General features: G+C 52.2%; 3 protein-coding genes across 10 annotated transcripts; 2 read left to right on the top strand and 1 right to left on the bottom strand.

Annotated features, from left to right (window-relative positions):
* Nucleotides 1-367: 367 nt before the first annotated feature.
* PHKG2 (phosphorylase kinase catalytic subunit gamma 2) lies at nucleotides 368-9,997 on the top strand. 5 transcript variants are annotated; one of them, XM_026011189.2, is made up of 10 exons: nucleotides 368-585; nucleotides 987-1,099; nucleotides 5,139-5,314; nucleotides 5,591-5,645; nucleotides 6,724-6,789; nucleotides 6,873-7,036; nucleotides 8,807-8,897; nucleotides 8,997-9,150; nucleotides 9,223-9,348; nucleotides 9,432-9,997. In XM_026011189.2, exons 2-10 carry the CDS (start codon nucleotides 1,005-1,007, stop codon nucleotides 9,723-9,725), a joined length of 1,221 nt encoding a protein of 406 aa, XP_025866974.1. In that variant the 5' UTR covers nucleotides 368-585; nucleotides 987-1,004; the 3' UTR covers nucleotides 9,726-9,997. The 5 variants fall into 5 exon arrangements, with proteins under 5 accessions (XP_025866974.1, XP_025866973.1, XP_072609566.1 ...); XM_026011188.2 differs by having other exon boundaries at nucleotides 532-657; XM_072753465.1 differs by having other exon boundaries at nucleotides 536-585; nucleotides 4,427-5,314.
* Nucleotides 8,482-13,917, bottom strand: CFAP119 (cilia and flagella associated protein 119). 3 transcript variants are annotated; one of them, XM_026011191.2, is made up of 9 exons: nucleotides 13,579-13,917; nucleotides 13,218-13,249; nucleotides 12,625-12,690; nucleotides 12,293-12,462; nucleotides 11,661-11,731; nucleotides 11,377-11,493; nucleotides 11,225-11,294; nucleotides 11,067-11,150; nucleotides 8,482-10,291 (listed from the first exon to the last, which is right to left on the bottom strand). In XM_026011191.2, the coding sequence occupies exons 1-9, from the start codon at nucleotides 13,792-13,794 to the stop codon at nucleotides 10,113-10,115; spliced, it is 1,005 nt and encodes a 334-aa protein (XP_025866976.1). In that variant the 5' UTR covers nucleotides 13,795-13,917; the 3' UTR covers nucleotides 8,482-10,112. The 3 variants fall into 3 exon arrangements, with proteins under 3 accessions (XP_025866976.1, XP_072609569.1, XP_072609570.1); XM_072753468.1 differs by having other exon boundaries at nucleotides 11,057-11,150; nucleotides 13,579-13,887; XM_072753469.1 differs by having other exon boundaries at nucleotides 11,057-11,150; nucleotides 13,662-13,848.
* A 131-nt stretch (nucleotides 13,918-14,048) lies between these two features.
* On the top strand, nucleotides 14,049-26,612 carry RNF40 (ring finger protein 40). Of its 2 annotated transcripts, XR_012000576.1 has the most exons (21): nucleotides 14,055-14,372; nucleotides 14,482-14,685; nucleotides 15,108-15,275; nucleotides 15,410-15,551; nucleotides 16,446-16,652; nucleotides 17,199-17,320; nucleotides 17,422-17,568; nucleotides 17,662-17,736; nucleotides 18,718-18,837; nucleotides 18,930-19,109; nucleotides 19,291-19,426; nucleotides 20,333-20,454; nucleotides 20,539-20,966; nucleotides 21,054-21,171; nucleotides 21,293-21,442; nucleotides 21,609-21,821; nucleotides 21,901-22,026; nucleotides 23,011-23,151; nucleotides 23,279-23,380; nucleotides 25,345-25,867; nucleotides 25,970-26,612. XR_012000576.1 is itself a non-coding variant. In XM_026011192.2 (20 exons), the coding sequence occupies exons 2-20, from the start codon at nucleotides 14,554-14,556 to the stop codon at nucleotides 25,519-25,521; spliced, it is 3,006 nt and encodes a 1,001-aa protein (XP_025866977.1). In that variant the 5' UTR covers nucleotides 14,049-14,372; nucleotides 14,482-14,553; the 3' UTR covers nucleotides 25,522-26,612. The 2 variants fall into 2 exon arrangements, 1 of the variants encoding a protein (XP_025866977.1); XM_026011192.2 differs by having other exon boundaries at nucleotides 14,049-14,372; nucleotides 25,345-26,612.
* The last annotated feature ends 1,301 nt before the right edge of the window (nucleotides 26,613-27,913 follow it).

Raw genomic sequence — 27,913 nt, 5'->3', positions numbered from 1 at the left:
TGTGTAACCCCAGGCGGTGAGCACGAGGGCTTTGGAGGTATTCCAAAATCGGAGCAGCCAGAGGACTAAGAAGCCTCTTCTGGTGGATGGCCGTGGTTTGTCCAAGTCCGCATCTGGTAGCAAGTTGGAGCCAAGCTTTGCGCTACGAGCGTTTCAAAGCTGGAGGCGGCCCCTCAAAGCATGCATTTTGGATCAGGCTGCCAATTTCTAAAAGAGCCGAATTCGGATAGTGATGCTAGGAAGAGAATGAGGGAGCCATGCCCAAGTCAGGGAACCAGAGGCGCAGCGAGTCGGGCGTCCTAGATACCCAGAAGTCAGACTTCCGGGTAAACCTAACTTCCGGGTCCCGTTCCGGGCCTACAACCCCAGTATCCAATAAGCTCCGCCCTCTGCTGTCACCTGCCCTAGCGTCTCAGCCTTAGAGCTCCAACGCCCGCGCCAGCCTCGCGACTCTCCGCTTCCTATTGGGCTGCCAATTTCCAATCGGAAGGGTTTTTGAGCCTCAGTCTTCAGGCGGCGCTGGCCATTGGCGGACAGGATGGGGGCGGGGCTTGGGGGTCGTTGCCGGCGCCACCCGGGGGTAAGGTAAGGGACGAGAAGCGAACCGCGCGACCCAGCGGCCTCGCGTCGACCTGGCTTCTTTCTCCTCCCCCGCGGGTGAGCCTGCGCGAGACCCCGCGCCCCCTCCTAGCACCCACCCAAGTGCGCCTGCGCAGCAACAGCCACCTACCAGTGTGCCCCTTCCCTTCTTCCTCCGCACCTTCTCCCTCTCCCTTCCCCGCCCCCCTCCCTGCCCTGACACCCCTCCCGCCCTCTAGGCCCTTTTGTAGGGTCTCCCCAGCCCTCATCCTTCCCCCACCCCGTCCCCATCCCCGAAGATCCTGGCGCCCCAGCCGCAAGGGCTGCGCTTCCGCGAGCCGCGATGTGCGTCCTCCCAGAGCCTTTGGGCCTCACTGCCCTCACTGCCCTCCGTTTCCTCCTCACAGGCCCCCACCACCTTCAGAATGACGCTGGACGTGGGGCCGGAGGATGAGCTGCCCGACTGGGCTGCGGCCAAAGAGTTTTACCAGAAGTACGACCCTAAGGACGTCATTGGCAGGTAAGGCTTAAGCCACGGAAACAAGATGTGCAGAATACACGGTTCCCTCGGAGTGCTGGATAGTTCTAAATAGGAGAGAACAGTGGTTAGTGGAGGAACATTTGGTGATTAAACTCTTCCTCTGGGTCAATCCCCATTTCTTCCAAATCCCGCCCCCCTTATTGTGTTCAACAAAGTTAAAAAAGGTACTGTCTGCCAGACACAAAGCTAAACACAGGGCGGGTAGGAGAGATGTTTTATGCCTTAGAGGTGAAGTGACTGAAAAAGACCCATGAACATTCAAGTAGTATCAGGTTGTGTGTGATCAGGCTCAGAAAATCACAGCTTTCCACAAGGGGTGCTATTTAGGTCTTGAAAGGTGAGTAGGAGTTCAGAGCCTGGAAGGAAGTCCACACCTATAGAGACAGTGGCAGGTAACATGTATTCATCAAAGGTTTCCGAAGCACGTCCAGTGTGCTGGGTGCAGTGTGCAAGGCACTGGGGATACAAGACCCGTATGTTTTCTGTTCTGGAGTTTCTATTGCAGTTATAGAGACCGATAAACACAAAAACAAACAAAAAGGCCCTCATATGCTCAGATGATGGAATGAGAGTAATTAACAGGACTGAGACTTGAAAGATGGGAATGAATAGGTTGTGAGCTGAGACAGGATGTATTTGGGACTGAGGGAACAGCACATGCAAAGGCACAGACAAGAAAGGGCCTATTCAAGCAATAGGTAGAAGATCATGGTGACTAGAACGTAGTAAGAGTGGAACAAGGTGGAGGAAATTAAGTCAGAGAGGTAAATAGAGGTTAGATTATGTAGGGCCTTATGCCAGAATGAAGAATTTAGATTTTATTCTAATGAAACTGGTTGTTTCAAACAGCACAGTAACATGACCTCATTTACATTTCTGTGATTTGGGGGGTAGGAGCTTAGCCTTTCTGTGCCTCAGTTTCACCAGTTAAATTGGGAATAAAAATATATTCTACCCTGTAGGTTGCTGTGAGGATGGTAAGAATTAATATGATAGTCTTAGAACACTTCCTGGCACATGGTAAATGCTCAACCCAAGTGTGTTAATACATTTTTAAAAAATCATTCTGGTTCTTTTGTAGAGAATAAATAAGGGAGGGACAAGAATGGATGTGTAGAGACCAGTTAGGAAGCTGTTGATTGCTTTGGGCAAGAATTGGTGATGGTTTAGGTTAGAATGGTGGTGGTAGAGACAGGGAGAAATGGATAGATTGAGGTGATGATTTGGAGAGAGACTGATATAGTTTCCTGAGAGACTGGATATGGGCCATGAGAGGAAGGGAAAGAAACAAAAATAAGGTCTAAGCTATGGGTTTGAGCACTTGAGTACTATTTTCTGAAATGAAGAAGATTGAGGTGGATCAGATTGCTGGGAGGGCCAAGCATATCAAGAGTTCAGTTATGGAAATGTTAAGTTTGAGATATACAACTGGAGCTGTCAAATGGGTACATGTGTCTACAACTCGAGAGAGAGTGGACTAGAGCAATAAATTTGGGAGGCATTAGCATACAGATAGTACCTGGCGAGAAAATATATGGAGACAGTGAAAGAGGCCTAGGTTCAGGCCCTGGAGCATTGTTACCAGTAAGGAGTTAAGAGAAGGAGGACTCAGCAAGGGGATAGTAAGGAGATAGCATCTGTGAATTGGAAATAAAAACACAAAAAGAATGTACTTTCAGGGATGCCTGGGTGGCTCAGTAGTTGAGTGTCTGCCTTTGGCTCAGGGTGTGATCCCAGGTGACTGGGATTGAGTCCCACATTGGGCTCCCTGCATGGAGCCAGCCTCTTCCTCTGATTATATCTCTGCTTCCCTTCTCTGCTATGTCTCATGAATAAATAAATAAAATCTTTAAGATTTTATCCCTGGTCTCCTCTGTGTTTTCCCTTTGTTTCTCCTGCATGGTTAATTATCTGCACACTCTCACTAAATGACTTCCCAGAATACCAGTTTCTTCACGTATAAAGGTCTGAAGCCTTAAAAGAGCTTGCCACATTCTAGAAATTGGTGATAAGTTACAAGTCAACGAAGCAAAGATGGAATAGCAGGGACAAAGCCAAAAATTAGGCTGAAAAGAAAGTGGAAGGCCTTGAATGACAGGTGAAGGAACTGGGATTTGACTTCTATCTCGCAGGTAATAGGGAATATGGAGAGAAAACAATTTTGAGTGCCCTCCATAGTTAACTATAAGGTTGAAATTATTAGGTCTCATTTAGAAAGAGCACAGTTGGCTCTAGGGGTCCTGCTGAGGAATGTAGGAACGCTCAGAATTTAGGGGATTTAAGCTGGAAAGTTTTTAAGCAAAGAATGACACGATTGGGATTATCATAAGAAGCTCATTCTGGAAGGAGTGCAGTGGATGGGTTGCAGTGGCTGAGACTGGAAGCAGGGAGATCAGTGGGGAGGCTGATATAGCTGTGGGGGTGAAGTCCTACGAAACAGATTTGAGAAACACACAGAATGGAGTACACTGGTTGGATGTGGTGGATTGTGGAGGAGAGGAAAAAGCCAAGAATCATACCAAGATTTCTAGTTTGGGAATCTGATGGAGTGGCATTACCATTAATGGAGACCAGGGAATTAAAACTCTGAAGTGGCAGGGCGCCTGGGTGGCTCAGTTTGTGAAGCATCTGCTTTTGGCTCAGCTCATGATCCTCAGAGTCCTGGGATGGAGCCCCGAGTTAGGCTCCCTGCTCAGTAAGGCCTACTCCTCCCTCTCCCTCTATGTGGTTGCACACTCACTTGTTCTCTCTGTCTGAAATAAATAAATGAATAATTTGAAGTGGCCTAGAGTAAGAGGGTAGAAAGTGGTGAGCATTGTAGCAGCTGGAACTTTTCTTGTCCCACCTAAGATGGGAATTCAGATTTGAAAAGAGCAACTCCGTGACCAAACAACACATCTGTGGTCTGTGTTTGGCTGGAGGGTCAGTGGTTTACATCTCTTGATGGAACCAGAGATGTGGATGACAGGCATTCTAAGCATAGGGAATTATGTAAGGGCAAGGAAGCAGTGAAGGGCAGCCAGGGAACCAGCACAGGAAATGTGGATGTGCGGTCTGATCTTGGAGAGATTTGCACTTAGCCTGAGGTACTTGTAGGATCATAAGGAGTTGGTGACAGGGGCACCTGGGTAGCTCAAGTAGTTAAGTGTCTGCCTTGGGCTTAGGTCATGATCTCAGGGTCCTGGGATCAACCCTCACATCCGGCTCCCTGCTCAGCGGGGAACCTGTGTCTCCCTTTCCCTCTACTGCTCCCCTGTCCCTGCTCTCTCTCTGTCAAATAAATAACTTTTTTTTTTTTTTTTAAAGGAATTGACGGATTCCAAGCAAGTACATACCTATCTAGGACTTTCTTTTCACCATGCCAAATGGACTTTTCTGTTTTCCTCCTGTCTTTGGACATCTCTTTAAGATGTTGTTGGCCACATTTCAGATCCGGCAAAGTAGAAGTCCAGAGACCTACGTCAGTGGGACACTTGTTGGAGTTTAATTCATGGCAAATTTGGGACCTAAACCAAAATGATCCACTTCACAACTTTGGTTGTCCAGTCAATGGCCTAATATTTATTTGGAGCCCCTTGTACTTGAGATATTATAGGGGAACTTTGGGATTTAGATGTGGTAATCAGGGAAGTGAGTAAAATTTGGAGGGAGCCTTAGATCATTTCTTCCTGCTTTCTCCTTGTGGGATTGCAGGGGAAGGGGCAGGTTCTGGGGCTCAGTGTGGAGAGGACCTGCCTTGGCTTATCCACACAGGGAGTGACAGAGACTAGATTTGAACCTAGGACCCCCAGCTGCCTTCCCTGTAAGCTTTGTGTTACACCTTGCTGGGTACCCAGGTTGCTTGCTGAGGCTACTGTGAAGCTACTGTAGGCCAGAGTGAGCTCCTTGGGAGGTTGTCTTGTTGTCCAGATGGGTCCTCAAGAGTATGGTACAGTGGGTATGAGGATGGCAAGACTCCACTCTGTATGGAAGTGAGAGAGCAGGAGGCCCTGACTTGTGTGCTGTCTGACTCTGGCAGAGGAGTGAGCTCCGTGGTGCGCCGTTGCGTTCATCGAGCTACTGGCCATGAGTTTGCGGTGAAGATCATGGAGGTGACAGCTGAGCGACTGAGTCCTGAACAGCTAGAGGAGGTGCGAGAAGCCACGCGGCGAGAGACGCACATCCTTCGCCAGGTCGCCGGCCACCCCCACATCAGTGAGGCTGCATTCCCTGCTCCTATTAGCTGACAGCCACCTCCTGCTGGCCCTGCCCACAGCCCAGTTCCCCCCAACACTGCCTCCGTGCCTCTGCTCCCTTTGTCATGGCTCTGCTCCACCTCAGAGTGTGGCCAGCCTTTGGGTCCCTACTGCCTCCTTTTGGTTCTCCTTCCTTCCCAGTAACAGCCCACAGCCAGCTTGGGGTGGAACGCCCCTTTAACACGCATCCGCTCCTTTCCATCTCTGTATCTCTGCCTTTCTGCCTCTTTCCCAGTCACTCTCATCGATTCCTACGAGTCTTCTAGCTTCATGTTCCTGGTGTTTGACCTGTGAGTATCTCCCTGCCCTCATCTGAGAAGCCTTCTCCTCCCCTCTGTGCGTGGCCCTGGCCTGACAGTGCAGTGGGCTAAGACTCCCCTGGCTCACACCTTCCTGTGTGCCTGTGACCCTGGCCTCTCTCCCTAGGTGCCCTGATTAGTCAAGTTCGCCCAGAGTGTTAGTGACCAGCCAGTTAAAAAGGGTTTTCATGACCCCAGGGGTCACTGTCCCAGTTCCCCATGGTTATAAGATTGTCAGGGAAGAATAGGCTGTTTTAAGAACTGACTACTTATCAACAGCTCTCTCTCCCCCATTTCTTGCTGTTTAGTACCCTGCATGGTGTTTATCTCTGCCCATTGATTCATATTCTGGGTAGTCTGAATCCGCGTGTGAGATGTTATACGATATAATATAAACCAGTACAAAGGTACTTCAAAAGAGAATGGTTTGAATAGCAAATATTTAAGGGAGACCCCTGGAAAATATTCACAAAGTATTCATACAGAAATGACCCTCTGCAAAAGTTGTGGGGTGAGGGGCAGTGGGAAGTGTCTGTCACCTCATCATGCAACTTTGCAGAACAATCATATGCACCCAAACACCTGATTTCGAGGATTGACTTAGAATTGCAATTATAACCTGGTTTTTAAAGACTGGATAAAAAGAAAGTCCTATTCAACTTTTTACTGTTACTAATTGTGAAATTTTTGCTCATGGTCTAAATAGATTCCCTTGAAAAGTAAACCCTCGTGTGATCGCAAAAAAAAGAAAAAAAAAATCCCTTTAAAAGGCCCTCTCTGAATACAATTACTCTCAAATAATGAGGACCTCCTGTAAATTACTGTCACAGGAAGGCACTTTTTCTTGCTAAACTAGCCCCCTCATGGCACAGTGCATGTATTTTTACTGCCAACCCCCTGGGCCAGCTGTCCCTGGCATCCTGTTCACTCTTGGAGCACTCTAATTGCTCAAAAAAAAAGAGGAGTCTCTCTTCACCAGCCTCTTCCATGGTATTTTCTCTGAGTGCTGGCTTATTTTGTCAGCCCCCACAAAAGGTACACCTACCTCCCAACCCCTCCTATCCCTTAGGATGCGGAAGGGAGAGCTGTTTGACTATCTCACAGAGAAAGTGGCCCTCTCAGAAAAGGAGACCAGGTAATGACTGAGCTTGCTACCTTTGGGGTGATCAGGGGCTGGGGTGGGGTCAGGAGAAGCAGAGGAGACTGCGCCTCCCCCAGGTCCATCATGAGGTCTCTGCTGGAAGCAGTGAGCTTTCTCCATGCTAACAACATTGTGCACCGAGACTTGAAGCCTGAGAATATTCTCCTAGATGACAATATGCAGATCCGACTTTCAGATTTTGGGTTCTCCTGCCACCTGGAACCTGGCGAGAAGCTCCGAGGTGAGAGGTCCTGGTTCCCTGAGAGGCTTGGGAGGGTAGGAAACCCAGGCCTGAGGCTAGTTAGCCGGGTCTGACAGTGGAGTACCCAGTTACCAAGAAAAGGGGAGAAGTCAGTGAGCACTTGCCAAGGACCTTCTGGGTGCAAAGCCTTGTGTGCATCTCAGAGTGGGCTTCCTGGTCTGGGTGGGGGAGGGGACAGATTGTGGCACACGGCAGGTAAGGGACTATGTAGAGGAGGCCAGCGGGGAGCAGCACCTGGTTCAGCTGGAGGGACGCACAGAGCAGGGGGCTTCAGAGCTGGGCTGGTCCATGAGGAAGAGGAGGGAGGAGGGTAACAGGTCTCAGCTGCATGTTTAGGTTTTGGTGGAGACAGGATCACAATGTGCTGCTTAGGTACTACGAAGAGCCTGATGTGGCTAGACCGTGCTTCTCAACTGATGTGCTGTGACACACCCATTGTTAATCCCTTTGTTATGACTAATATCTTTAGCGCAAACGGGAAACTTCACAAAATTTGACTGTGGACTCCTTAGAGCCAATAACATCCTACTTTCCCTCAGCAGCTTTACACTGTGCTGTTAACAGCTAAGGTTCACTGGGCACCACACTGAGTCTTTGGCTGGGTTCTTTAGATCCTCTCCACGACTCTTTGAGATAGAGTCTGTATCACCATTTTATAAATGGGCTTAAAGAAATGAGGGGACTTGCCCATAGTCAGGTAGCTGGGACTTGAATGTGGGCCGTCTGACTCCAGAGTTTATCTTCTTAACATATGGACTTAATATGTTTGTCTTGTGAATGCTATGCTTTGTTTCCCTTTGGGCTTCCCCATACACTTTTCCTCATTCTGGAACCATCTTTGCCCCTGCTCCACACCACCCTCACCCTTGGCTTTGACAATTCAGGTTTCACATTAAAGCTCCAGGTCCAGTTAGATCCCTTGCTTTCTGTTCTGGTATCTTACTCTATCTTTCGTGTTCTCTTTCTGGTAGACAGCATGATAAGGGCACATCTAATTCACCAGTGTCTAGTAGGGTGCTTGGTACGTGGTAGGCGTTCTTAAATACCTTTTGTGGGAATGAATTTCCCAGGAGAGTCAGGCCTATTAAGGCCTATTAAGATTTCTTGGAAGTATGCCATGGAACAGTTTGGCAATTGCTGGGATGGAATCGGCACCTGAAGTGGTAGAAACAGCTCAAAATAAGAGGTTCAGATCAAGTTGTGGAGTGCTTTGTGCTGTAGGAGTCTAGACTTGAGCCTGAGGCCACATGGGGGGGTGGGCAGGGAAAGGTTTTACCTAGTCTTAAGGGACTTACCTAGTATGTACCTTAAGAAATTCCATATGCCCACTCCTTCTCCTTGTTTGAGTGATGAGTCTGCTACACAGAATAGCAATCATAGGAGGAATCAGTTTGGGTAGAAAGGAACATAGAAAAGAGTAAAGATTCGTTTTCCTTGTGTATTATGTACATAAAAACGTGGCAAAAAGTTAGGGAGTGGGTGGGTGGGTTGAAGGTGGCAAAAGATATGGTGGGGTAGGACCTTGAAGTCAATCCGAAAATCAGGTTTTTCCAGGAAGGCCACCAGGAACCTTGGTGGATATCTGAGTTGTTCAGGGATAGGGGCTAGGACAGCCCTCAGTGGAGGGCGAGCAGGAGCAGAATGGGAACACGTACGGCCCTGGCAGTGTTGAGGCTCCAGCAGAGGTCTGGAGTTAGGGGCCTTTGAAGGAGCTGGTGGCATCCATCAATCTCAGCCCTCTCTCCCCAGAGTTGTGTGGGACCCCAGGCTACCTAGCACCAGAGATCCTTAAATGCTCCATGGATGAGACCCACCCCGGCTACAGCAAGGAGGTTGACCTGTAAGTTTTTGGTCTCTCTGTTTCCTTCCTCCTTTGTGTCCCATTGTTTGACACATCTGCCTGGCACCTGGTCCTGCCTAACTTTGCTCTTTTTCCCAGCTGGGCCTGTGGGGTGATTTTGTTTACACTCCTGGCTGGCTCACCACCATTCTGGCACCGACGCCAGATCCTGATGTTACGCATGATCATGGAGGGCCAGTACCAGTTTAGTTCGCCTGAGTGGGATGACCGTTCCAACACTGTAAAGGACCTGGTGAGCTGGGGCCATGAGAGGGCTAGGAAGGAGGCCCAAGAGCTGGCTCTCATGCTTTGGGGTTTCCCCTAGATCTCAAAGCTGCTACAGGTGGATCCTGAGGAGCGCCTGACAGCTGAGCAAGCCCTACAGCACCCCTTCTTTGAGCGTTGTGAAGGCAGCCAACCCTGGAACCTCACGCCCCGCCAGCGGTTCCGGGTAAGCCTGAGAGTGTCTGGGTCCCATGATCTTTCTCCTGTAGTGGATGCTCCACTGGAGCTCACACTGTCCCCTCTTCCCAGGTGGCAGTGTGGACTGTGCTTGCTGCTGGACGAGTGGCCTTAAGCACCCAGCGTGTTCGGCCACTGACCAAGAGTGCACTGTTGAGGGACCCTTACGCGCTGCGGCCAGTGCGGCGCCTCATTGACAGTTGTGCCTTCCGGCTCTATGGGCACTGGGTGAAGAAGGGTGAGCAACAGAACCGAGCCGCGCTCTTCCAGCACAAGCCCCCTGGGCCTTTTCCCATCATGGGCCCTGAAGAGGAGGGGGACTCAGCTGCTATCTCTGAGGAGGACGCCATGCTGGCACTGGGCTAGTGCTTCAGCCCTGAGGAACACCAGAATGCAGTACTCTCCGGGAGGAGGATTTTTATCATTCCAGCCCTTCTGGGCTTTGGCCACAGGCCCCCCTGCCTGGCGAGGCCCACCACTGCTCATACTACCATAAAGACCAGCCCTGTACACCTGTCCCCACCAGCCAGGGTTTTGGGATCAGAGTTGAGTTGGAAGGCAGCCACTCGCAACAGCATGCCTGGCCTTGTCAATGCTGCCTCTGCTGCATTTGCAATAAAATCTGCACGCTGGAGGGAGCCAGTGCCTGGTGTCTCGTGTCTGGCTTTGGTAGGGGAGCCCAGAAGGCGCTCAGGATGGGGGCGGGGATGAGGCTGCCCTGCCCAAAGCCTTTATTGGGAAAAATGCTGGGGGTCACTTGGTCTTGTTCTTGCCTTTGCCAGGAGGTAGCTGGAAAGGTCGCTCTAGTGTGGTCAGCTTGTTGTTGAGCCTCTCTTCGCTGGCCTGGAGCCGCTCCTCCATCAGCTGTTGGAGCTGCCTCAACTCCTTGTTCATCTGGGTCCTGATGTAGGCTCGTAGGATGGAGACCTGGCCTGCAGGTGCAGGGAAGAAGCGGCAGGTCAGCAGAAATGCTGTGGGGCTGAGGAACTGACCCCTAGCTGGGTGCCCCTGGGAGCTACACAAGTAGCAGTGTAGCTTCTGTTCAGAAAAGGCTAGCTGGCCCTTCTATGGAGAGAGGTGGGGGGACTGGCCAGGCTGGACTCTCTGGATTGGTGATCAGCAGATAAGTGACCTTACAGAGGTGATTTAATCTTTGCATATCTCGTTTTCCTCTTGTATACAGGGTAGATAGGATAGCACCTAGTGCCTAGGACTGAAGGAAGATTAAATGTAAAATGCTTAAAACAGGGCCTGCCTAGCATCACAGTATTGCCAAATATGTGCTGTCTTTTTTTTTTTTTCTTTTTAAGATTATTTTAGAGGAGTGTGTGAATGCATGAATGGGAGGGGCAGAGTGAGAAAGAGAGACAATCTCAAGCACACTCTACAAGGAGCATGGAGCCCAACACGGGGCTCAATCTCCTGACCCTGAGCTTACGACCTAAACTGAAACCAAGAATTGACCACTTAACCAACTGTGCCACTCAGGCACCCCTGTAATTGGTTTTATGATGATCCTTTCCTAGAGCTCCTGCTTCACTGCCAGCTACTGTACTCTTACTACCTGTTTGTCACCTTGGGCTTCTGCATAAGACATCATTTGGAGAAAGGACACTGTGCCTAAAACAGACCTGAAGTCCTGATGTAGTCTTAAACCCTTCATTTTCTACCTGCCCAAAGTCACAGGGGATCCTAACCCGTCCTCACTTGGCTCTGGCTCCGGCTGGACCATGGTTTCTGCCTCCTCCTGTGGGGTGGCTTCCTGCTCCTCCGCCTCCTCACCGCCTTTCTCTGCAGGCCAGAAGCAGAAAGAAGCTTCAGCCCCAGCCCCAGCCCCAGCCTTCTCCCTTACCCTTCTCCCTTACCCTTCTCCTCCTCTGGCCAGAGTGTGGGTGGCTGTAGCCCCAAGTAAGTCAAAGACAGATCCAGCCGCACCTGTGAAGAGGAAGGAGGAGGAAGGCTGAGAGGAGGACATCTGCACTGGGTGAAAGGGGGAGATGAAGGGTGGCCTCCGTACCTGGGGCGTGAAGACATATTTGTAGAGTTTGAAGTGGCGGAAGTAGGTGTTGACTACATAGTCTGCCAGGGCCAGCAGCTGTTCCTCCCTAAAGAGGTTGATACTGAAGGGGGGCCGCTGTGGGGATGATAGGGAGTTAGAGGGCTGACCACCTCCAAGAACCCTGACCTTTTCTCCCAAGTGCCCGGCCATCTAAGCAGGCGGAGCCCCCTGCCTCTTCAGAGGAAGGTGAAGGTGATAAGTGTGGGAGAAGGCAACTGGAGATCCATTCCAGGGGAACTGACCCTGACTCCATGGCAAAAAAGGACACTGGTGAAGTAGTGGTAACATTCCTCCACGTTGCCCAGTGGGGTTGCTAGGAGGGAAAGCAAGATGTGACAAGTTAGTCCCGTCCCAGATAACCATTATTTCACTCCATTCACCAGCTACTCATTAAGCATGAGCTTTGGAAGTCAACAGATCTAAGTTTAAGTCCTTGCTTGTTTCATGAACTCACTCCAATGGATAGTACCCACAGTGCACCATTCTAGGCACCATTCTAGGCATTCTAGACAGGCGAGGTCCTGCCGTTAAGTGATATACAATAAAATAAGAAATATGTAATTTCAACTCTTGTTAAACATTCTGCAGGAAATCTGTCCCAGGAAGAAAGTGGGAGGTGGAAGAGGAGCTATTTTATTGAGCACTGTGTTTCTATTTATGAATACTACCTACAGTATTTCTCAGAACAATCTCATGAAGTTGGTGCTGTGTATAAGGAAATGGTTTCACAGCTGAAATAACTTGTGTGTGGTGATACTGCTTGTGATGACAGAACAAAGATTGCAGGTGGTAATCCACTACTTCCTGTGGTCACTTGGACCATCCCAGCCTCCTCTGTCCCCTGGGCTCAAGCCCTTTGGTAGCCTTCTCTCACCAACACAGGCCTTATGAAGATCTTGGAGCAGGGCACAAGCTGTCGATGTCTGTTCCAGTGAGAAGCCCTGCTGGCGGCAGAAGATGAGTGCATGGGAGAAGAGGTCCAGGGTGATGGCATCCCGCAGGCTTTGCTCAGGATAGCCTAGCCCCAAGAGCTCAGCTAGCACCCTTGGGAGGGAGACAGGAAGGAAGGACTGAAGTAGCCTCCCTTCACCACCCCACACTGGTGCACCATGTGCTCTGGAGGCAGGCATTCATGCCTTCTCAGCCTAGCCCCCTTCGCCTCCCCCAGGAACCAGTTCCTCTGCTCGCCCCTGTGTCCCCCCATACTCCCTCATCTCCTCAGTGTTGTCTGTCTTCTCCAGCCTATGCATGGAGTGGATGTCCAAATACTTCCTGTAATAAGAAAAGAGGAGAAAAGGTGTTGGTGGCCGTCAAGCATTAGTCTCATGACAGGGCTAGGATGGCTAAAACACTGGACTGGGAACCAGGAGACCTGAGTTTGAAGATTAGCCCTTCCACTACCCTCTCTCAGCAAGTCACTTCCCTCTCTGGGTGTAACTTTCTTCATCTTTAAATAAGGGATATGGCTTAAACGAATTCTTACAATCCTCTTCATTTAGAAAGCTGAGGATCAGGAAACTTGAATTCTTGACTCTTCCACGCCCCATGTGGCTTCAGTGTCTTCATTTATACAGTGCTCTATAGCAGTCTATATTCCATTTACGTCCTTAGTCTTTGGGTCTATCCTTCCCACCCACCCTCCTTCTTTGGCCTTGGGAGGCAGGAAGGCTCTGCTTAACTTGGATAATTGCAGTTTCCTCATCTGTACAATGGGGAATGCCCTAGCTGTTTGACAGGACTGTTGGGGAGGAGTAATGCCAAGTGTAAAGTGTAACTTTTCCCCAAGACTTCACACTCACCACATGCAGATCCGGGGCTGGGGCAACGGCGGCTGCGGAGAGAAAGCGGATTGGGCAGGCGGAGCCGTGCTGTCCATGGCCCCAGTCCCTGACCCTTCGGGAATCTCCAGCGGGCCTGAGAACCTGCTAACTTGCCTTCTCATGTTAAAGGTTATGTATGAGCAACGCTGGCAGGCCAGACTTCAAAAGGCCGTAAGTACTACTATTCTTGAGCATTTAACAATCGGAGTCACACACCCCTGCCTCTTCACCAAGGCACCCAGGAAACGTCTTGAACGTTAATAAGCATAACGACGGTGGCACCCTGCCGGGAAGCCCTTCTACAAACATTCATGAGCGGACCACTCTGTCCCGCCCTCACCGGGAACAAGTTGGCTGCAGGATCTTCATCCGCTGCTACCGAGGCCGCGGTGCCGGCCGCGGTCCCGGACTCGGTCCGCACACCTGTTGCTATCCGCGTGACGGACTCATCCATAGAGCTGAGGTCCTTCTCGAGTTCCCGCTGCAGTTCGGAGAGCTGTTCAAACTCCGACTGCATCTTCAGCCCCATGAATTGGCTAGACTTCTGGCGGATCATCTCGTCGCTCTTCCTCGTCACGGGTCACCACAGGCTGTGTCCCGCCCGGGTCCCGGGAAAACCGGTTCTGGGGCCGCGACTGACTGCCAAGCCCTCCCTCCAGCGACGCCTCAGCCAATCTACGCCGCAGAGAGGCCGGTGTAACCAATCCGCAGGGGGCGTCTCCCTCCGTCTCAACGGCGACCGTTGCTAAGGGAGCTCGTGGTGGGAGGGAGCAAGGGTAGGACGCTCGCCAATCAGTGAGAAGGGAATGCACATGCGCAATAAGTTTCAGGCGCCGTCCGGGTGCCCTCGCTTCAAAGCGGCTAACAGGATGCCGGTGATGCCCTTAGCGCTAGGGGTTGTGAGTGTGGTGTCAGTTGCCACGGGAACTGTCTACTGGCCAATCACTGGGAGAGAGAGGAGGTGTTCAGGAAGAAACCAAAGGAGACCCTAGAGGCGGGACAAAGCGCGACCAATAGAAACAGGAAATGAAGTTTCGCCACATCCGGCATTGCCTGCGGCGCTTGCGCTCTTGGCTGAGGAGGCCGGTGACGTCCGGTGAAGTCCAAGATGGCGCTAGGCTGAGCTTGCTGCGGGTGAGGGGCCCGGGGCTGGCGGGGGAGGGATCCATCAGGTGTGTGCGGGGAAGGCTTGGAGCTGCGGAGCAGTGGCCGCCTCCACATCTCTGCTCTCTGTCTTCTGCAGGTGACGGAAGTGCTGCCTACGCCTGCTTGACGTCCCTCGGGAGACCCTGCGCCGCTCCTCGCCGCCGCGGCCATGTCTGGACCCGGCAACAAACGCGCCGCCGGCGACGGGGGCTCAGGGCCCCCAGAGAAGAAGCTGAGCCGCGAGGAGAAGACCACGACCACGCTTATAGAGCCTATTCGTCTTGGGGGCATCTCTTCCACGGTTCGTGGGCTCCTGCCTCAGTCCTCACAACTTGCCAGCCTCCCATCTCTGGTTTCCGCCCAGATCGTCCAGAACCTTACATCCTAGCTCCCCAAGCTTAGCAGGAGCCACTTTACAGAATCCTCTGTTGAAGGAAACCGAGAACACGATGTCTGCTTTCCTTTTACAGATAGGGAAACAGGTTCCCAAAGGGCGTGTGAGTTGTCAAAGACTTGAGAGTTAGAGGCAAAAGCAGGACTTGACCCTCCTCACAATCAAGATGCTTTCTCTGGGGGTGTCAGAACCTCTTTAAATTCTGTTAGTGGTTAGTCTGGGGATACCATTGCTGTGTCCATTCCAGTTGCTCTCTTTTGCCTCTCTCTGTGACTGGTTTCTTGGGCTCTATTTGACCCTCTCCTCCGCCCCTTTGTTTTCTTTGGTAGGAGGAGATGGACCTGAAGGTTCTGCAGTTCAAGAACAAGAAACTAGCAGAGCGATTGGAACAGCGACAGGCTTGTGAAGATGAACTCCGAGAACGAATTGAGAAGCTGGAGAAGCGGCAGGCCACAGATGATGCCACACTGCTCATTGTCAATCGCTACTGGGCCCAGGTGGATGCCCCTCTGCTTTCCAAGACCTGGCCTCGATCCAGCTGCCAATCCTCAGACTACTCTGCTGGGAAAGGAGTATCATACTGGGAAGCACCTGAGGGATTCATAACGTTTTTGGTGCTTTCTCCCTTCAGCTGGATGAAACTGTGGAAGCCCTTCTTCGACACCATGAGAGCCAGGGGGAGCTGTCTTCAGGGACAGACGCGCCTGGGACCCAGGAGGGGCCGGCACGTGATGAGACCCCTCTCACAGAACCAGGGACATCGGAACTGAGGGGTAGGGCCAGAGCCCTAGGATCTGGGCAGCTTAATTAAGTTCTGGGAAAGGTCCTGGAGTGGAGGGAACTTTCATATTACTCTACTGAATTCCCCACCACCCTTCACACACACACACACACACACACACACACACACACACACACACACACAAACAATTTCATGATGTTTGGACAGCAAGTGCAGTGTTAGGTAAGGCCCCAGGCTTTGAAATCTGAGTGACTTGGTTCATATTGCATGTCGTATTTAACACTCATTTAGTTAAAAAAAAACTGTCAGTATCTTGTGTTACCTACATAGGTAGTACTGTTAACAGCTTTAGAAGAGACAAAGATAAGAAATCCTGCCTCTGCCATCAGGGGGGAAGTTTTTTGTTTTTCGTTTTTTAAGATTTTATTGATTAATGAAAGACACAGAGAGCAAGAGAGAGGCAGAGACTCAGGCAGAGGGAGAAGCAGGCTTCATGCAGGGAGCCTGATGTGGGTCTCAGTCCTGGGACTCCAGGATCACGCCCTGGGCCGAAAAGAGATGCTAAACCACTGAGCCACCCAGGGATCCCCTCCAGAGAGAAAGTGATGTTAAATCATGAATAAAAAGGATAGGGACTCTTGAAAGAGAATTCGTGTATATGTATTCATGTGTATGGTTCTAATTTAGATAGAGAAGGCAGAAAAGGCTTCTCTGAGGAAGATTTGGAAGTCCTATGGCCTTAAAATTATTTTAGCTCCCTGAACCTCCGTAGTTATGTAATACCAGTGTATTACAGGCAGTGCTTGTGTTGGTTCATTGAACCATTGAGTGGCGAAGGGCTTGGTCTGGAACATGGTATGGAGTGGTGGTAACTGCTGCTGGTCCCCTCGTGAGATTCTCATGAGGGTCTGTCCATTCCTCACAGAGCCCCTACCAGTGCAGCTGCGGCCCCCCCTCAGTGAGCCAGCCTTGGCTTTTGTGGTAGCACTGGGTGCAAGCAGTAGTGAGGAGGTAGAGCTGCAGCTGCAGGGCCGAATGGAGTTCTCCAAGGCAGCCGTGTCCCGTGTTGTAGAGGCCTCAGACCGCCTACAGCGCCGAGTGGAGGAACTCTGTCAGCGAGTATACAGCCGAGGTTAGTTCTGTGTGTCCTACCGCAAAGGTGTCTATCCCTGTCTGTGTCTTTATTGTATCCCCTAAATGCCCGAGCCCAGAGGCAGCCAAAATTTTCCAAGGAATGAATCAGCCATGTTCTCAGGGAAAAGTGTAGGTTGTAGAGGGGGCTCTGCTTTTGATTCATGGGGTTGAGTTCTAGTGAGCTGGGTGGGAGGAGTTGTTGATGCTTAAGGGGCCACTATCTTCCAGCTGAAGACCTCTTTGGAGCACTTTGCACAGATTTTGGTTGCAGTTGCTCACCCACGAGGCATAGTAGTAAGTGTCTAGGCTTTGCAGGCTGACAGCCCTCGTCCTGTCATTCTAGACTGGGCATTCTGGGCAGATGGCTCTCCTCTCTGAGCTGGTTTCCTCCTTTGTGCAGTGGGGATAAAGACTCCTGGCTTTGTCATGAGAAATTGGCAAGACAGCTGGTGGATCACACTGGGCACATAGCAGACTCCAGAATGAGTTAGTACTTTGCCCCATTGCCCTGGACTTGGCTCTTACCCGAGCCCTGCCTTCTCAGGGGACAGTGAGCCCCCCGGTGAGGTGGCTCGGGCACGTACCCGGGAGTTGGGTCGTGAGAACCGGCGGCTGCAGGACTTGGCCACCCAGCTACAAGAGAAGCACCACCGCATCTCATTGGAGGTGGGATTACAACCAGGGCAGGGTTTGGGTTAGATGTGCACCAAGGCTCTCAGGGAGCCAAGTCCTCTCCTCTAAGTATCTGACCTGATCATTGTCTCCAGTACTCTGAGCTCCAGGATAAAGTGACATCAGCAGAGACCAAGGTGCTGGAGATGGAGACAACAGTGGAGGATCTTCAGTGGGACATCGAGAAGCTGCGCAAGCGTGAGCAGAAGCTCAATAAACACCTGGCGGAGGCCTTGGAGCAGGTGGGGTTTGGTTGCTGGGTCAGATGGAGCCACGGCTGAGTCCTCAGAACCCACGCTTCTTTCCTCCACCCCCATCGGTCTGTCTCTCCACAGCTCAACTCTGGCTACTACGTATCTGGGAGCTCCTCAGGTTTCCAGGGGGGCCAGATCACACTCAGCATGCAGAAGGTGAGCAGGCACCATTCCTTCCCATCCCTCTTGTGCCCTTTTCTCTGCCTCACCTATAAAAGTTTCCTCAGAATTAAGGACAAACCATTGCATGGTCTCTGAGTCCCTTCCCTGTCCCTAATGGTGCTGTTTCATTCATTTGTTTACGTATTTAGTAAGTAGTTGTTAACATTAAGTGCTGGGCATGGTGCTCAGAAGCAGGCGGTATCAGAGGACAAAATAGACAAATAACAAAGTTTTCATGGAGCTCAGGTTCTAGTTGGAGGAGAAACAGGAAGTAAGATAGTACGCCAGGTGGTTATAGGTGCCCCAAAAAAGAAAGGATAGGAGAGAAACAAATGGGAGTGAGAGTGTGTTGGATTGGCTGGCATTCTTTTTTTTTTTTTTTTAATGTAAGCTGCAGGTTGTTTTTTGTTTTGTTTTTTTTTTTTTAGGTTTTATTTATTCATGACAGAGAGAGAGAGAGAGAGAGAGGCAGAGACATAGGAGAGGGAGAAGCAGGCCCCCTTTGGTGAGCCCAGTGTGGGACTCGATCCCAGGATCCCGGGATCATGACCCGAGCCAAAGGCAGACGCTCAACTAGTGAACCACCCAGGTGCCCGTACTGACTGGCATTCTTGGCTGGCTGCCTGAAGACAGCACTGAGAGAACTCAGGGTCTCACTGAGAGAGCTCTCACTTCTTCCTCATTGCACATCTTTTTGGTGCTGTAGGGGTCATGGTTCCCTGTTAACTCCTTATTTCAGATTCCTCTTCAGGTCTCTCAGGAAGGCTTCCCTAACTGCCTGTCAGTTACAAGCCTCAGTTCCTAGCCCTGACTGCTCATTGTTTCCTCCCACTTACTTGGGAGTCCTTAGGAGAGTGCTTGGGTCTGACTTGTCTGGGAGTTTCAGAATCCATCATCAGCCACACTCGGTGGGGATGTGAGGGGAGTTCACATCCCGGCCTGGTCCTGCCTCCCATAGCTCCTCCCATTCCACAGTTTGAGATGCTGAATGCAGAGTTGGAGGAAAACCAGGAATTGGCCAACAGCCGTATGGCAGAGCTGGAGAAGCTGCAGGCTGAACTTCAGGGCGCTGTGCGGACCAACGAGCGCCTCAAGGTGAGCTTTCTTTAGGACCAAGAGGGCCTGCACCTGCCAGTTGATGACTGGGCCCTGAATCCTCTTACTGTTCTTGGGTACCCTACCCCTAGGTGGCCCTTCGGAGCCTTCCTGAGGAGGTGGTGCGGGAAACAGGGGAGTACCGAATGCTGCAGGCCCAGTTCTCACTGCTCTACAATGAGTCTCTGCAAGTCAAGACCCAGCTAGATGAGGCCCGGGGGCTGCTGCTGGCTACCAAGAATTCCCACCTGAGACACATTGAACACATGGAGGTATGGCCCTGGAGCAGACCTCAGGGTCAAGGTATTCCTGGCTTTCACAGGCCCTGTGTGCTGCTGGGTGGGACCTGGGAATAGATTCTTCTAGGCCACTGAGGCCTGAGGTGGGGGGAGAAGAGAGGAGTTTCCCAGGGGGCTGAGGGATCGTGTGGGTCCTTAACACCTCAACCTACAGAGCGATGAGCTGGGGCTGCAGAAGAAGCTGCGCACAGAGGTTATCCAGCTGGAGGACACGCTGGCCCAGGTACGCAAGGAGTACGAGATGCTGCGCATCGAGTTTGAACAGAACCTGGCAGCCAACGAGCAGGCGGGTATGTGGTGAGGACGAGGTGGAGGTGGGGCCTTATCTGGGATTGCTGGTCCCTGGTGTGGGGTTGCTGCTTATCCAGATGCAAGGGGTTAAGCCCCTTCCTTTCGCAGAACCCCCTCTCCCTGGCCAGAACAGAGATCATACCACCTGGCTCAAAGGCATGGTAAGGGTCACAACCAGCTGAGGTGGCTGACAGAGCAGGCACAGCCAGAACATGAGCTGTTGGCCCCATCTGTGGTTCTCTGACCTTACGGTGTTTCTCTCTTAAAAGTATTTGTTCATTTTACAAAGATTTTTGAACACTATCTATAAGTCTGGTTCTCTTCTAGGTTTTGGGATTGTCTGTGAACAAAACACAGACAATCCCTGCTACTGTGGAATAGTATTGTAGTGGAGGAAGACAACAAAGTGAAAAATAGATCATGTGTGTTAGATAGTGGCAAATATGTCATGAAAAATAAAGCAGGAAAGATAGGAAGTGTTAGGAGATGAGGGGGTTGTAGATTTGGATGGGGAGGCCAGAAGAGTGAAACTCAGAAGGTGACCTTTGTTTAAAAATATAAAAGAACTAAAAAAAGAAAAAATATATATATACGTAAAAGAAGTGGACTAATTTAGTTTGGTGAACATTACAGTTATAGGTTCCTTTGAATGAAATTTGGGAATACTAAAAAAAAAATCTACATTAACAGAGATAATACAAATAGTCTCTCAAGTTATTACTTTTGGGTGAATTTCCTTCAAGCCTGGGTTATCACTTTAATGAGATCACACTCTGTGTAAGGCCTCACTTTCCCTTTCCTCTACAATGGGAGTGATGGCTGTGGCTCCCCTGCTTCCCTCACTGAGGGATCAGGCCCTTAATGCAGAGGCCGGTCTAACTCCTTACTTTACAACCCTCTCCCAGGGCCCATCAACCGAGAGATGCGCCACCTGATCAGCAGCCTCCAAAACCACAACCACCAGCTAAAGGGGGACGCCCAGCGGTACAAGCGGAAGCTGCGGGAAGTGCAGGCTGAGATTGGCAAGGTGAAGACGGGGCTGCCTGGGAAAACCCTTGGCTGGACCTAAGTGAGCACTGTCTCACCTCAGCCCTGTTCTCTGCCTTTGCAGCTCCGGGCCCAGGCCAGTGGCTCAACCCACTCCATCCCCAACCTGGGCCACCCAGAGGACTCTGGCCTCAGTGCCCCAGCCCCAGGGAAAGAAGAGGGTGGGCCAGGCCCAGTCACTGCCCCCGATGGCAGAAAGGAGATGGCTTCAGTCCCTGGTGTCACCACTACTACCTCCTCAGCAAAGAAGGAGGAGCTGGTCCCCTCTGAGGAAGATGTCCAGGCCCTAACTCCTGGCTCCCAGGGTCCCTCCTCCCGGAGCCGAGAACCTGAGGCCAGGCCCAAGCGGGAGCTTCGTGAGCGGGAAGGGCCTGGTCTTGGACCCCCATCTGTAGCCTCAGCTCTCTCAAGGGCTGATCGGGAGAAGGCCAAGGTGGAAGAGGCCAAGAGGAAGGAGTCAGAACTCCTCAAAGGTCTCCGAGCAGAGCTCAAGTGAGGCCCTATTCCTGGTTTCTGTCACACCCCTATCAAAGTGGCCTCCAGCCACATTCACCAAGCCTTCCTCCTGTACCTCCCCAGGAAGGCCCAAGAAAGCCAGAAGGAGATGAAGCTGCTGCTGGACATGTACAAGTCAGCACCCAAAGAACAACGGGATAAGGTGCAGCTCATGGCAGCTGAACGCAAGGCCAAGGCTGAGGTGAGGACAGGTAGGGTCCTATGGGGCATGCGCAGAGGCTGCCTTGAGGGATTCTGACCAGAGCAGAGTCCTAGGTCAGCGGGAAGCAGTGATAAAAGCTAACTCTTTCTGGTGGTTGTAGGTTGATGAACTACGGAGCCGCATTCGAGAATTGGAGGAGAGGGACCGAAGGGAGAGCAAAAAAATTGCAGATGAGGATGCCCTGCGGCGCATTAGGCAGGCAGAGGAGCAGATTGAACATCTGCAGCGCAAGTTGGGTGCTACCAAGCAGGTGTGGCCCCCTTGTGGTCCCCTGGCCTCTGAGTGTTGGGATTCCCTTAACTCCTGTTGAGTGCTTCTAGCAGACGGTCCGGGACCACTCCGTTCAGCCCTGTTTTCCTGTGGTTTTCTCACAATCATCTCCCATGTTCCATCTCATCCCTGTCCATTTGCTGCAGGAAGAGGAGGCTCTGCTGTCAGAGATGGATGTAACTGGTCAAGCTTTTGAGGACATGCAGGAGCAAAATGGGCGGCTGCTACAGCAGTTACGGGAAAAGGATGATGCCAACTTTAAGCTGATGTCAGAGCGGATCAAGGCCAACCAGATTCACAAGCTACTGCGGGAGGAGAAGGATGAGCTGGGCGAGCAAGTTCTGGGCCTAAAGTCCCAGGTATGGCTGACCTGGGCTCGCAGGGTGGAGCTGGAGGGGCAGCGGCTCCCCAGCACTGAGTCACCACCCCTGACCTCAGGTGGATGCCCAGCTGCTGACCGTGCAGAAGTTGGAGGAAAAAGAACGGGCCTTGCAGGGCAGCCTTGGGGGTGTGGAGAAGGAGCTGACACTGCGTAGCCAGGCCCTGGAGCTCAACAAGAGGAAGGTGAGGCCAGGCCCGAGGGGAGAAAGCAACCTAGGAAGGTGGCTTGCAGCTGAAGCCTGCTGTGCCTCCTTTCCCAGCCCAGCTCACATCAAGAATGCTTACTGTGTTCTAGTCCCTGTGCTGAGGTTTGTCCATGCTGGGTTGCCTTTGCGTCTCATAACAACTATAAGATGGTGTCTGTTATTATGTGTTTTTCTCAGTGAGGAAACTGAGGCTCAGGGCCGGCAGCTGACTTGCTCAAGAAAGAGTGGACCTGGAATTGGGGTCTGGATCTCCTTAGCTCCAGAACCTACGTCTTGAGCACAGTACCAGTTAGCTGCAAAGGAGGGGTGCTGGTCCCTGTCACATTGTTGTATTAAACCTCAGGAATGTCTAGGTGATGGCAGAGGCTTAAGATCATTGTTGGTTTTCATCTTTCCCCATTGGGCTTTTTTCTTCACCCTTTTATTAATTGATAAAAGCGGTAACATTCATGCTCTTACTATGAATCCCCAACACCAAGTGCTGGGGAGAACCTGGTCCTAGAAGTGGGGACTTCCAGTCTCGAGGGGCAGATAACCAACCAATAATCCCACAGATAAAATATGTTCTCGGAGATTCCGGTAAGTCTGGTGAAGGGAAGCTAAGGTGCTCTGAAAGAAAAATAGGGGAACCTGCCTCGGGAGCTGAATATAAGCTGAGGCCTAAGGGGGCCACTAGGAAGAAATACGTGCATTGAGGAGAGCAGAGAGAAGAGCCCTGTGGAGGCTCACAGATGGAGGAGAGAGCATCATGCAAGTGAGGAAGTTTGTGGGGAACTGCAGAGAATAGGAGGAGGGAAAGGTAGGTCAGGAGGCAGGACTACAGTGAAGATACTAGACTTGATCCCAAGAGCAAGAGTCACTGAAACATTTGATACAGGCATCTGTGGACCATGGCTCCACACGCCTGACTCCTCTGGCTCAAGCAAACGGTGCCCACCCCTACCTGTCCCACCTACCTCAGGCTGTGGAAGCGGCCCAGCTGGCTGAGGACCTAAAGGTGCAGCTGGAACACGTGCAGACGCGGCTGCGAGAGATCCAGCCTTGCCTGGCAGAGAGTCGGGCTGCTCGTGAGAAGGAGAGCTTCAACCTCAAGAGGGCTCAGGTGAGTGCGTGTGGGGCAGGGGCAGTGCGAGGCAGGGGCAGCGTGGCTCAGGGTCTCACTGAGGTGGCATCGGGGAAACGGGTTCAAGAGGAGAACCCTTGGACTTAGCCTAGTCCTTCTGCCCCAGGAGGATATCTCACGGCTGCGACGCAAGTTGGAGAAGCAGAGGAAGGTGGAGGTTTATGCAGATGCCGATGAAATCCTCCAGGAGGAGATCAAGGAGTACAAGGTGGGGCTGTGGGATTGAGTTGTGCCCCATCAACCCAGGAAGTCTTAGATGGGGAATTGGTGAGAGCTATAGTGGATAGTCTGGGGACCCCAGAAATAGGTAGCAAAAAGCGGGCAGAACTTTGGTTATGGAGAATCAAACAACTGACCAAGTGTCATAAATGTACTTGTGCCAGGCACAATGCCTAGCTAGGTGTGGAAAGGCTAGGATCACGCCCTAGTTACAGACCTCTTGAAGCTGACCATTTGTTACAGGCAGTCACCTATTCAGAGTGATGAGCATTGCAATGGCAGAGACTGGGAGGGCGTGGCAGCTCTGGGAGTGGTTAGCAGGCTTCCTGAAAGGAATGTAATCCAAGGAAAACCTGAAGGAGGAGGGTTGACTATGAGGACTGAGGACAAGAGGGTTCCAACAACGGAAAAGGCAAAAGTCGAGGCCCATCACTGAGAGTGGTGTGCTGGAGGACAGATTGCTGGACACAGTAGTTAGAAGGCAGAATGTGGGTTTTGTGGGGAGCAGGAAGCCTGGGGGCCTGGGACAGTCGTATCTTTAGGGTGTTGTGAGTCAGTGAATTATTTGGCTTATCCTATAAGCAGTGTAGTAGAGATATCACAGGGTTTTAAACCAGAGAGTGATGTGGTCTAATTTGCTATTAGATTTGGCAGAGAGGAGGTAAAGACTAGAGACAAGGAAAAAGAAGTTTGTTAAGATTTTGGAGTTATTGAGGCAAAAACTGATAGGGAGCTAGCCTGGGGTTTAGAGACAAGTAGAGGAGGTCAGGGGATATTCAGGAGGCAGCAGTGGACTCAGCAGTGGATTGGTGCATGGAGGGAGCTGGAGATACCGAGAATGCCTGGGTTTGATTTGAGAAACCAAGGTGCATGACAAGTGGCACATAATTATGGGATTAGGAAGTCTGTGGAGGAGCAGGTTTTGGTGGACAGTGTTGTGTCTCAAGGATATTGAAAATGAGGTAGGTGCCTGTGGGAGGCTGGTTGGGAAGGCACTCAAAGCAGAAGGACCCTGGATGACAGGGGCTTGAGGCATTGTGAGTAGAAGCAGTGGTGGGAGCTACATACAACTGTGGTTACCCAGGGAGGGTCTGTGGCATGGTAAAGGACAGGTCATTTTTTTCCCTTAGGAATCTCAAAGCTTTATTAAATGGTAGGTAGAAGAAGAGAAGCTTGTCATTTGGCCTTGAAGGGGCAGAGGCAGCTTGGGGCAGCCATGGGTTGGGGATAGGAGGGCTTCTTTAGAAGAGATGGACTTGGACAGGTGGTGTGGTGTGAAAGCTAGGGAAGAGGTGATGCTGGGGCAGTGGGCTGGGTGGGCTAGGCTGGGCGGGCTAGGCTGGGCTGGGCTTTCAAGCAGTGCAGAGGAAAAATGTTGAGGGAATCCCTGGAGTTGAAAGTGAGATCTGGTGGCTGGTGGGAGGTATCAGGATAGGAGAGGAGACTTGTAAAACCTCATAGAGAAGAGTGAGTCCAGGGACCCAGCAGAATCTCTGGGTGGTACTAAAGGGTGGGCCCAGTTAAGGGCAGAGACGGCAGGCTTCTAGTAGTACTGCTATACCCAGCTGTGACTGAGCAGGTACAAATGAAGAGGTGGTAGACGGCTTCAGCCAGGATTGGGGTTTGCCAGAGGTGGCCAAAGGGGTGAGAGATCCAGCCTCAGTGTAGAGAAGTCTGGGCTGAGCCTGTGGGTTGTCAGCCTTGAAAAGGGACATGTTGGCCACTGGCCGCCACTGCATAGGGTAGAATCCAGATTCTACTACTTTCTAGTTTTGAGAGCTTACTCAGCTTCTGAGCTTCAGTTTGCTCAAGTGGAGAGTGTTCTGCTGTGGTTCTGGGGAGAGTTAGATGGAGTCAGCTATGTGGTGGGCTTAGTCTGGACGACCTCCTGCTATCAGCTCGGGGTCTGGGTGCCATCAGGACTGCCCGAGCTGATGCCTTTGCCTGGCCCAGGCGCGGTTGACCTGCCCCTGCTGTAACACCCGCAAGAAGGATGCAGTCCTTACCAAGTGCTTCCACGTTTTCTGCTTCGAGTGTGTGCGGGGCCGCTATGAGGCCCGCCAGAGGAAGTGCCCCAAGTGCAACGCGGCCTTTGGTGCCCACGACTTCCATCGTGTCTACATCAGCTGAACCTGTAACTCAGGGGGATTTGGAACACCCATGGACCCTGGGGGCTGTGCCTCCAGTCCCTCCCCACCCCACATTCAGTGGCCCCTACCCTCCATTCCAGACCCTGTGGGCCCAGCCCCCCTCCACCTGGTTGGTTTGGGGATCCCAGTGCATGCTAGTGGGAGTGAGGTCCATCAAGCTCAGGTCCACCTTTGATCACAGTCAGAGCTACAGCCTAAGGGGCACCTGCCCTGCAGGAAGGGTCTGCTGTGAGTGGCCTGAGGGGCCTGGAGCACTCAACTGAGCTTCCTAGAAGCTGGCCCTAAACCTTTTCCGTGAGTTGACTCCTAGTCAGCTATCTCCATGGGCCCATCCTAGTCCAAAGGGTGAAATCCCCCAGGCTGGACCTCCTACCCAAGAGGAGGTTTACTACCTGCCAACCCACAAGTGAGGACCAAGGGTGGGCCAGTTTCCCCAGCGCCTTAACTCTGGGGTCCAGGGAGGCTTTCCAAGCTTGGGTGGGGCTTCCCTCCTGTGGAGTTCCCTGGGCGCTTTGGTTGGCTCTTATGCTAAGGGCCAAAGCAGGTACCCCCTGAGAGGGGTGGGGCACTATCCTTTTCTTTTGGGAAACTTTGGCTGCTGCAGTCATTTTGCCCTCATCTCAGGAGTGTTGAACCAAGGTCATCAGTCTCTAATCAGCCTCCCACCTCCACCCCTATCTGTTTCTCTCCCGAACCCACTTACCCCCACCTCATGCTTCCTGACTCCACTGGGTCCCCTGCCCAGACCCTGCTTTCATTCTGATGGCCTTAACTGCACTGGAGGCAGAACTTCCCAGGAGGGGAAGGGACAGACTAGTGGCTGGGCCAACTTCTGATCATTCCAGGTAGAGGAGCTTCATCTAACACCCTGTGACTGAGCCTGTCCCCACGACGCTTCCTGTGCTGCCTGCCTCAGCAAATTCCCATGGGTTGTAAAGGCAGCAGGCAGGGACCTGGAAGGTGGAGCTGCTGACAGGTGCAAGGGTCCAGTCAGACCCACAGGCCCTGCTCTAGAGATGTCTTGTATAGGCTGTTGATTGTTATGAATAAACGTCCAACCCTCAGCCGACACTGCGAGTAGCCAGGCTTTCTGCTAATCATGGCCCCGGATTTTAGCTGCCACACTTATCCTGGTGCTGCCCTGGCTGGCATGTGAACTCCAAGGCCTGCACAGAAACCTCGACTTTCCCGCTCCCAGCATCTAGTTACGTTTGAACCTAACTTTGGTCTCGGATCCCAGACTTCTAACGGGAGGAACATGTCTGCAGGGGGAGAGCATTCATCGATGCCAACCGTCGCCAGCCTGCCCCTCTGCTCCCATGGGGCAGTGCCGACCCCAGATCCTGGCAGCCCTGCCGGCCCCCTCCCACCCGGGCTCGCCACGCCCCTCGCAGTCATTGGCCGCAGGAATGCCGGGAGCCTCGTGTTGGGTTCCGGGAAATGTAGTCCCTTGTTAGCACCTGCAACAAGGTCCTCGGTGGGGAGAGCTGGTTCCCGGGTTGTGCCGGCCAAACGCAGGCCTGGACCCAGGCTGTGGGTTGTCCCTTCCCAGCAGCTTCAGCCGCCACTCCCCCGCGGGCGGACAGATTAGAGCAGCGCAGCGGGTGACTTTCTTCATTGCAGTTTGGCATCGGGTGCTGGCCCTGTCCTGGAGAACACTGTCGAGTGGCGTCTGTGGGTTCAGCTTACTGTCAGGTCCGTAGGCGGAGCCTTCACTGCGGCCGTGACGGGGGTCGCGCAGGGGCCGGGGCCGACCCGGCTAAGTGCTGGAGTTGGGCCCTTGGTTGTGGTGGCGGCCGCAGGCTTGGCAGCAGTCGTGCCTTCGCGCGGCCCTTCCAGCGGTCGCACCCTCGCGGGGGCTCGCGACCTTTTCCACCTTCGGGCCCCACCTGGCGTCCAGGCTTTCAGCGGGGCAGCAGCGGCTGGACCAGGTTGGAGTGGAGACGGACACTCAGGCAACGGTGACTTCCGGCGCCGGGGTGGCCGCGGCGAGCGTGCTCGGGCCGCGGCGGGGGATGGCCTCCGGCCGCCGAGGAAGTGTCCACCGCCCAAGGGCAGGAGACGCCAGGCCGGGAAAAAACGCAGCATATTGCATCGTAGAGATGCAGGAAGGCTCTGAGAGAAGGGGGGCGCCCGGAGCGGGCCGGGTCAGCCAATCCAATGTGAGCACTCTCCTCTTTCCCAGGAGTCTCTGCACGGGCTCTTTCAGTAAATCCAAGTCTACACATTACCTCCCCAAATGTCTTTGGTCAGTCTCCATATCCGAAGAAGTAAAAATTCAGGTCCTTGTGTCTAATAAAGTAGACATCAAACCCCTTGTTCAAGCTCAAGCCCAAGGGAGTGGGATAAAGATGCCAGAGTTTCTGAGGGGC

This window comes from Vulpes vulpes, chromosome 3 (genome assembly GCF_048418805.1).
Source record: "Vulpes vulpes isolate BD-2025 chromosome 3, VulVul3, whole genome shotgun sequence".
Taxonomy (NCBI): Eukaryota; Metazoa; Chordata; class Mammalia; order Carnivora; family Canidae; genus Vulpes; species Vulpes vulpes.
The sequence above is the reverse complement of the archived record's forward strand: the minus strand, read 5'-3'. Positions and strand labels throughout refer to the sequence as shown.

Bases quoted from the DNA above. Each gene is read 5' to 3' on its own strand.
- PHKG2 (XM_026011189.2), top strand. From the start codon at position 1,005: ATGACGCTGGACGTGGGGCCGGAGGATGAGCTGCCCGACTGGGCTGCG. The intron at 6,790-6,872 runs GTAATGACTGAG...CGCCTCCCCCAG, and splicing joins CTCTCAGAAAAGGAGACCAG to GTCCATCATGAGGTCTCTGC. The intron at 9,349-9,431 runs GTAAGCCTGAGA...CCCTCTTCCCAG, and splicing joins CGCCCCGCCAGCGGTTCCGG to GTGGCAGTGTGGACTGTGCT.
- CFAP119 (XM_072753468.1), bottom strand. From the start codon at position 13,794: ATGATCCGCCAGAAGTCTAGCCAATTCATGGGGCTGAAGATGCAGTCG. The intron at 11,732-12,292 runs GTGAGAGAAGGC...TTTCCCTCCTAG, and splicing joins TCTTCATAAGGCCTGTGTTG to CAACCCCACTGGGCAACGTG. The intron at 10,292-11,056 runs GTTAGGATCCCC...CTGCACCTGCAG, and splicing joins CCAGAGCCAAGTGAGGACGG to GCCAGGTCTCCATCCTACGA.
- RNF40 (XM_026011192.2), top strand. From the start codon at position 14,554: ATGTCTGGACCCGGCAACAAACGCGCCGCCGGCGACGGGGGCTCAGGG. The intron at 19,427-20,332 runs GTATGTGGTGAG...ACCCTCTCCCAG, and splicing joins GGCAGCCAACGAGCAGGCGG to GGCCCATCAACCGAGAGATG. The intron at 23,152-23,278 runs GTGAGTGCGTGT...CTTCTGCCCCAG, and splicing joins TCAACCTCAAGAGGGCTCAG to GAGGATATCTCACGGCTGCG.